The 8283-nt window shown below is 35.6% G+C and overlaps 2 protein-coding genes across 5 annotated transcripts in view; one reads left to right on the top strand and one right to left on the bottom strand.

Moving 5' to 3' along the window:
* LOC111491727 (DExH-box ATP-dependent RNA helicase DExH10) overlaps positions 1-4719 on the top strand; it is a 14437-nt gene extending 9718 nt beyond the window's left edge. Inside the window, exons 12-17 of one of the 4 annotated variants that reach the window (XR_002719756.1) lie at positions 58-211; positions 1298-1446; positions 1537-1632; positions 3010-3102; positions 3320-3510; positions 4485-4719. Coding sequence is in view for 1 of the 4 variants with exons in the window: in XM_023140729.1 (XP_022996497.1) it covers positions 58-211; positions 1298-1446; positions 1537-1632; positions 3010-3102; positions 3320-3430 (603 nt within the window). In the remaining 3 variants the exon portion in view is untranslated. Of the gene's footprint in view, positions 1-57; positions 212-1297; positions 1447-1536; positions 1633-3009; positions 3103-3319; positions 3786-3913; positions 4239-4281; positions 4397-4484 lie in introns of those variants that run through there. The other 3 variants (XR_002719757.1, XR_002719755.1, XM_023140729.1) reach the window with 3 other exon arrangements.
* Positions 4720-4979: 260 nt separating this feature from the next.
* LOC111491732 (cytochrome P450 CYP73A100-like) lies at positions 4980-7051 on the bottom strand. Its single transcript, XM_023140734.1, has 2 exons — positions 5925-7051; positions 4980-5843 (listed from the first exon to the last, which is right to left on the bottom strand). The coding sequence occupies exons 1-2, from the start codon at positions 6995-6997 to the stop codon at positions 5108-5110; spliced, it is 1809 nt and encodes a 602-aa protein (XP_022996502.1). The 5' UTR covers positions 6998-7051; the 3' UTR covers positions 4980-5107.
* Between the last annotated feature and the right edge of the window lie 1232 nt (positions 7052-8283).

The following is an 8283-nucleotide window of genomic DNA, read 5'->3' as shown; positions in this document are numbered from 1 at the left end:
ATTTTTTTTTTTTTTTTTTTTTTTTTTTTTTTTTTTTTTTTTTGCTTCAACATGCAGCTTCAAAAATTTCGTGATGAACTGAAGAACCGTTCTCGGGTCCTGAAAAAGCTTGGTCACATTGATGCAGATGGTGTAGTTCAGTTGAAGGGGCGTGCAGCCTGCTTGATTGACACAGGGGATGAGCTCCTTGTTACTGAATTAATGTTTAATGGTGAGTTTGGGTGCATATTCTTCTGATTATCAGATTCACTTCAATTATTATCAGTTTTGAATGTTTAAAGATTTGATGGATTAGTGAACCTCAAAAGCTGACCTTCATATTCAAATTTTTACAATATAATTTGACTATATTATATAAATATTACAATCAATTTTAAAAGCAAGAGGCACACTAGAAAACAATAGTTTCCAGAGTTTAAGCTTGTGGTGTAAAAAAGGTGAGATCTTTATGTGAGCTGCACAATAGTAAAATGCCAATAATTTTTTACTGGTATAAATGATATGATAATGAAAAAAAGAAAAATTAGAGGGTTTTTAGAAGTTTAAGGATAGAAATTAACATTTTTAAAAATTATTACTTGATTTATTTATAAAAGATAATTAAAAAAAGGGATTTAAGGTGCTGAGGTGCTTGCTGAGAAGCATGTGCATCAATGCGCCTTATTAAGGATACACTGCGTCCTGAAGAAAGGTGTCCTTGCATTTCTGGAAAGTGTGACCACTCGATAAAACAGTGATTACAGTCTATTCTCCCTCAGAATGATGTCAAAAATGCATTTTATTTACTTGTGGACTTGGTTACGCATGCTGCTTTTGAATCTGAGTTGTGCATATGATTTAGTTGAGGGATCTTTTGCTGTTTTCAACAATGCAAATTATAGTGTTTATTATCTCAGGGAGATTCTATGCTCCACATGATGTTTCCATTATTAGGTCTGTTGGATAATCTCTAGATCGTTGCTCATGACTTGGGCAATGCTTTTGGATCTTTGGGTTGAAAGTAATCGCTTTATGATTGTAGTTGTGAAGTCAGATTGTGGATAGTACTGGTCGCATATCTATGCTTGGCCTTTTTGTTTTTCAATTGTAATTATTTATATTCTTTGAACTTTGAGCGTGAACATAACTCATTAAAACATTATATCATCGATCAGAAGATTAGAGATTTGAATTTTCATTGCAACTTGTTGTTACAAAAGTTCACTCTTTCTTGATTCAAGCCAACTGGAATGCTTTAAGTTTTTCAGTTTATACCTCTTATACCTAGAAAAGTTATATTTTGTTAAAATCTCAACAGGAACATTCAATGACCTAGATCATCACCAGATTGCATCCCTTGCAAGTTGTTTTATACCAGGAGACAAGTCCAATGAGCAGATTCAGTTAAGAACCGAGCTTGCTAGACCATTACAGCAACTCCAAGATAGTGCGAGAAGAATAGCTGAGGTTTTAAACCGCTGAGCACCTACTGTTTATTCTTTTTTAAGGGCGTTTTTAATTTATTTCCAAACACAATCATATTTTATTTGGATATAGATACAACATGAATGCAAATTGGAGATAAATGTGGAAGAATATGTGGAATCAACTGTAAGGCCGTATTTGATGGATGTCATTTACTGTTGGTCAAAGGTTAGTATATTTTTTGTATAATTTTATAATGACAACTGATGGCTGATTTTGTTTATTTTGATGCGTTTGCATGCTTCATGCAACACGAACACATTCATGTATATTATGCATTTAATTGCATTTAGTCATCTTATTTGCAGAAATCAAAATTTCAATTCCTTCGATCTTTGATTTATCAATAGTATATACAAGCAATTCTGGATCTTTTTTATCTCTTCCTATATAGACTAATTTTCTGATGTTTTTGTTATGCGGACTAAGTACGATAGAATGCTACATCTTGTATCTTGTTTCATGCACTAGGCATACATGGAAGTTCTAAACTAATCAAGTAAAACTACAGTTAAAAAAAAAAAAAAAAAAACAAAACAAACGAACAAAAATATCCTATATACATCATCAATACATGCTATAACACACCCCTCTAACTGGAGCATGTATTTCCACTCATCATAATCTGCCAAATTAAAATATCATGAATTGAAACAGCATGAAATTATAGAAATAATTAAACAACCATACCTTAATTGACTTGTCTTTGTCATGTACATGTTGGAGTCTTTTAAACAATAATGTTTTACCATGTTCATATTGTGTCTTGTCCATGATATTTAAACAGTGCATATCTTAATAAACATGTTTTATGTTTTAGACTCTTGAGCAGTGTTTTATGTTCTAGCCTCTTGAGCAATAAGGTTTTACTGTGTCCATGGTGTGTCTTGTCCATCTTTGTGCTTTTTTTCCATCTTTATGCTTTCTTGTTTGTGGGAAAGAAACGTACTTTAGTAGTATTGATATAATTAAGTTTACCATAACCCATTAGCATAAGCTTTTAGGTTGATTTGATGATTTAACATATATCAGTACAAGAAGTCTTGTATTTGAACCCTTATAATTCAATTTCCTCTCCAATTAATATTGATTTACACTTGTTGGGTTTTCTACAAATTTTCAAGGCCACAAGTAAGGAGTGTTGTATTGATGTAATTAGATTTTTGTAACTTGATCTAAGCCACATGTTGCTCAAGAGGCACATGCTGCTGTATCATGCTACACTTGATCTTAGCCAAAAGGCCGAGAAAGATATGAAAATTAGTAATTTGGGAAGCAAGAAGCAAAATGTGGTGGCAGATGAGTGTTCAATGCAATGTGGAAAAACTCATTTTGCTCGCAATTGAACTTCTCTAGCACTACTTTTCAATGCGGAGCATTTTCTAAATGATTTCTTTCACTAGGAAGGACTAACAACGTATTACATTCTAAAACTGATTGTCCCAATGTTGTCAAGTCCCTCAAATTTGCTGGTTATCATTTTTTGGATGCTCAAAACACTTGTGTTATTTATTCTACAATGTAATGATGGCTTTCTTCATACAGGGAGCGAGTTTTTCAGAGGTGATTCAAATGACAGATGTTTTCGAGGGTAGTATCATTCGAAGTGCTAGAAGGCTTGATGAATTCTTGAATCAGGTACAAACAAATAAAATATATATTTATAAACTACTTATTTCTGCTTTCTCATGCTTGAAAGCCTGAACCCCTTTCACAACGAAACCTATTTCGCAGGCTGCAAAAACCTAGGAAAATCATTTTTTGATTTTATATATTTGTCAAAGTAATAAAGAAACTTGGGCTATACATGAATAAAAGGGTTTTTGCTTCTTCTTCTTCTTCTTCATTAATTCAGTTGCGTGCTGCTGCCAATGCTGTGGGGGAGGTAACCTTAGAGAGTAAGTTTTCTGCGGCCAGTGACAGCCTCCGCAGAGGTATAATGTTTGCAAACTCACTCTATCTGTAGATTGCCCTCTGCTTTGGTTGCATCTTTAGGGGTTTATGAAGCTCTGGGGTTGTGGATTTCATCAACCATCTGTCATTGAGGTATGCTTTCTTTTTAATGTATAAGATGTACTGTAATACAATTTTTTGGATATTTTAGCATTCACTAGAAAGAACAGATATTACAATCTGAGAGGCTAATAACCGATCACGCGAAACACTAACAGAACTGTTAGTGTAAATGTTTTACACAATTTTAGTTATTGTTTCCTTGGAGAAAAATTGTTAAGTTTAGCAGTCCTAGTGGAAATCTAGTTCTTAAATCCTACATTTTTATTGGTTTATTAATTTACCGATGGTTCTGGAAAATTACCACATGGTTGAATGATTGGAAATTCACGAGTTGTACATTTTCAAAATAAATTTTGTGGGGAGTTGAGATTTTTATTGGACAAATTTGAGGACTGAAACTTGTGACCAACTTTGAGTCCATGTTTTTTCTTAGGATCCCTCCTTTCCCACTTGCAATTACTTGCTCCGAGTATACAACTTTGTGCAGTATGACAAAGATAAATAGTGCACGACTTGACTAGTCGACACACAACTTTCTCGAGCGAATTACATATGATTTTTGTGATGCTCCTTTTGAGTGTGTTCTTATGTTGTTTTGGGGCCCTTTTTATGCATTCGTGAGTATTTGACAGAAGATGCACCTCCTTGCCCTTTTTTTGTGTACTCCTTTTTTATACTGAAATCTTTGTAACTCGAAAAAATATATCAGTAGGCCACATGTTTATTAACAAAACTGACTATCTATCTATCTATCTGTTTGTGTACTCTCCCTTTTTATACTAAAATCTTTGTAACTTGTAGAATTTGATTGATGATATTAAAATAGTACGGAGAGTTGGGGTTCTCCACATTTGGAAGGTCTCAAGACAGATTGGATATTGAATTAGCGGTGATGTAATAGAAAGATTATGTGCTCTGTTGTTCATGGTGCTTCTCAAATTTCTTATGTTCTCTGTTGCTTTACCCTGACTGTCACCTCCTCATTTACTGCCGGCGCCGCCCAGAAGGCCCGCCACCGCCTGTCAAGGCTGCTTATTGGAGAGAACCTGGAGAATTTTTGAAGGAATTGGATAAAGTCCAAGAAAATGAAAGCTAAAAACAAACTGGTTTATACAGATATGGTGAAGGGGTTAACTTCAGAAATCCATAGGTGGTTGGTGCAGTCCTTGAGAACTTAAGCCAGGAAGAACTTGACTAAGATTAATCAAAATCAGAATCAATATGCTAATTAATTTATTATATTTTTAGCCGGGAAATAATAAATAATACTATTTTTAAGCTATTAAAAACTAATTTCAAGATATTATTTACATTCATAAAAATTACGCAAAAACCTTATTAGTTTACTAATGAATATATTTATTTATGTTTTAAATTCTATGTTGGAACTTTTAATGTATATAGGTTCTATGGTTTAAGATCTCTTTATATTTGAATTAAACTTTCATGTGGGTAGACCTTCGATACAATGAGTTCGTTCCTATATGGGAGAAATGATATTCTATCAAACGTGTTCTTCATTATCATTCCTAGTCAAAGGATTTATTCGATCGAGTTCAAATACAAATTAAATGTTTTATATGTAAAGAAAAACCAATATAAAATAGGGAGACTGGGTGTTGGCAAGTTAAGCAATTATGGGGTTAAACACAACAGTGGAGTGGTTGGCAATGTGCAAACTGAATTGACCTCCTTTCTCGGTCACATCGATCTTCTCCATCCCACTTGGAGGCTTCATTTCAAACTTGGATACCAATTTGGCAACGATGAGCCCTAAGATTGGCATTGCCAACACAATTCCAGGGCAACTCCTCCTTCCAACTCCAAATGGTAAGAACCGATAATCCACCTTGCCTGCAGCAACAGCTTCCGTCCCACTTTCTTCCTCAAAGAACCTCTCTGGCCTGAACTCTTCTGGGTTCTTCCACCACTCGGGGTTGTTTGCGAGCCACCATGCATTCACCACCACCTTGGACTCCTTTGGGATGGTGTACCCTCCGAGTTTCGCCTCTTCCAAGTTCATATGTGGCACCAACAACGGTATTGGAGTGTGCAGCCTCAGCGTCTCTTTCACTGTTGCTTGCAAGTACGGCAGTTCATGAAGGTTGGATTCACTCACTTCGTTTCCCTTTAGGACATTTTTTAGCTCCTCCCGAATCTTGTGTTGGATGTCTGGATGATTCACCAACTCCGCTATTGCCCATTCCATTGACCACAATGTCGTTTCTATCGCTGCCACGTTGATGTTCTCTACGATGTAAATCACATTCTCTTCACTTATCTCGCCTTTCAACTGAGCGTCTATGATATGATCCATAGCACAACTTATGTTGTGCTTATCTCCATTGGCAGCCATAATGTTCCTGTTAAAATTGATAAATTCAATCATGTTAGTTACAATTGAATGAAAACTTGTGCATAATTATATAATGACTTGCTATTACCTTCGCTTCTCGACGTAGTTTTTGTTGAAAAACTCCAACCTCCTACCCTGCAAATCCCTGCACTTGTTCAAATAACCTCGCAAGAAGGGTCTAAGCAAAGGAATGAAATCTCCATAGTTGTACTCAAAGCTCTGCGCCAATCGACTCCTCTCCGAGTTGAATCGAGTCGCTTCAATGAACAAAGAATCGTCTTGGGATTCAAACTTCGCATCAAACATCATTCTATACATGATATTGTACAGCATCAACTGCAAACGCTTTCTAATAACTATCCCCTCGGATTGAAACTTGTCGTTACTCCTTAGATCACGAACCACCGAGTCCATCTCATCCTCCCACATGCCACTATAGTTATGCACCACCTTGTTCGTGAAGAACGGCAACGTCATGATTCTACGCATCTTACGCCAATGGTCCCCATAAACGGTAAACACCATATCCTGACCATTTCCAGTGAAGATATCGAACACGACGTTTCGAGGACGAGAGCCAAACTCAACGCCCTGAGCATGGAGAACTTGGCTAGCAAGCTCGGCATCCGACACGACAACGAGGTTCTTGGAGCCGAGCTTCAAGAGGAATATGGAGCCGAATCTTTGGCACAAGGAAGCGAGAAGGCGATGGTTGAGGTCGTTGCCAACTTGGAGCCAATTGCCAAAGATGGGAAAGGAGAGAGGGCCAGGAGGAAGCTTGGAGGAGGAGGAGGAGGCCATGGAAGAGATGATGTAAGTAAGAAGAGGAGCAAGGAAGATGGTGACCCCCAAAGCAATTGGAGACATGGGGAATATGAATTTGGTCACAAGAGAAACAAGGAGCATTGCAGAGAGAGAAAGGAAGGCAGTGGAAGCCATGTCTAGAGAGGGAGTGAGAGTGGGTTGAGAGATGAAATGGTTTATATAGATGTGGTTTGTGGGGGTAGGAGCCAAATCTGTGTGCTTCTTTGTTATTATAAGTGAAAAATAAAAGGTGGGTTTTGGTGAGGGGTCAAAGCTTGGCGTTGGTGATGGTTGGTGCTTGGTGAAGCCGCCGTTGTCAACCAAAGCAGCCATGTTTGTCCCAATTTTGACCACCATTTTCGCCTCTTTCCTTCCCTCCACGTGCTTCTTACTTTCTTTTCTTTTTTTTTTCTATGTGCTGCTCGTGTGGAAGAGAGAGATTTTCACATCCTAATATACATAATGTATATATGTATATATATACGGGAAAAATTGAATTAGGTACATCAAATAATCTATCACTGTAGGGATCTCTTGATTCCTCATTTATTTCTCCTTCACCCCTTTGTCTAGACTGTATCTAGAGAAAATAGACCAACAAAAACAAGAGAGAATGTGAGATTTACTTTGAGTAAAATGAAAATGGCATTCATTCCGTAGATGCAAATTAGATTATAAATTTACCTAAATTTAACTAGATTTTGCTCGATATTAAGGTAAATCTTATCTCAAATCTTCTCATGATTAGGATTTTTACCATAAATCAAGTCTCTATCCAATTATTTAGAATTAGATTTTAGTTAATAGGGTAGGTGTTGAAATTACTGCTCCAATTATAAAATTGAGAATTATTTTCTTTCTTTTTTATTTAATTTAGTAGCCGAAGGGTGTAGAGGAAAATGCTCCAATTATAAAATTGATATATCAACATTTTAATTGACATTTTTGTAAAAAAAATTCGAGTTTTTTTTTATTTAACTTCAAAAATCATTGCAAGAGCTTCTCACTTTTGTACTCTAAAGCTTTATAAATTCTTAAATTTTGATAAAATATTTATATTTTATTTTGAGGTGAGATATTTGGTCGAGTATAAATATATTACTAATTTATATATTTTATACGAATATATCATTTACATCAACATAAAATATGAAAAAATAAATCAGTTATTATAATGAAGATTTACTAACTTTAAAAAGTTTATTTAAAAATCAATTAGGACGTTTATATATAATTAATTTAATTGAACGGCAGGGTCGTTTACTTTATAGTTTAGAATTGAATGGGTTGTTGAGCCGACAAATCGAAAAACTGTGGGCTGCCAAGTGGGGCCCATTTTGAAATGTGTAAACTGGATCCACCTGCAGACCCGGCCCAATAAAACATGACCGGATATTCGGGTTAAATGGTTTGTCGGGTCAAGTTTGACCTGAAATATTATCAATCTAATTAGAAAGGTTTATTTACCACGAGGGTATTCGAGAGATTTCTCTTCGTAGGCAAATGAGAATAAGGACGGAAATTATATTTCTGTCCCACTTGCATATATAATTATAGGTCAGCTACGCATGGTCGATATTTGATTCCAACTTATTATAGTTTATAAAATATTATCTACCTCTTTAAAAGAAAAAAAAAAAAAA

Source organism: Cucurbita maxima, unplaced genomic scaffold (genome assembly GCF_002738345.1).
Source record: "Cucurbita maxima cultivar Rimu unplaced genomic scaffold, Cmax_1.0 Cma_Scf00017, whole genome shotgun sequence".
Taxonomy (NCBI): domain Eukaryota; kingdom Viridiplantae; phylum Streptophyta; class Magnoliopsida; order Cucurbitales; family Cucurbitaceae; genus Cucurbita; species Cucurbita maxima.
Note: the sequence above shows the minus strand (reverse complement) of the source record. Positions and strands in the feature narration are given on the sequence as shown.

Bases quoted from the DNA above. Each gene is read 5' to 3' on its own strand.
- LOC111491732 (XM_023140734.1), bottom strand. From the start codon at position 6,997: ATGGTGGTCAAAATTGGGACAAACATGGCTGCTTTGGTTGACAACGGC. The intron at 5,844-5,924 runs GTAATAGCAAGT...CAATTTTAACAG, and splicing joins AACTACGTCGAGAAGCGAAG to GAACATTATGGCTGCCAATG.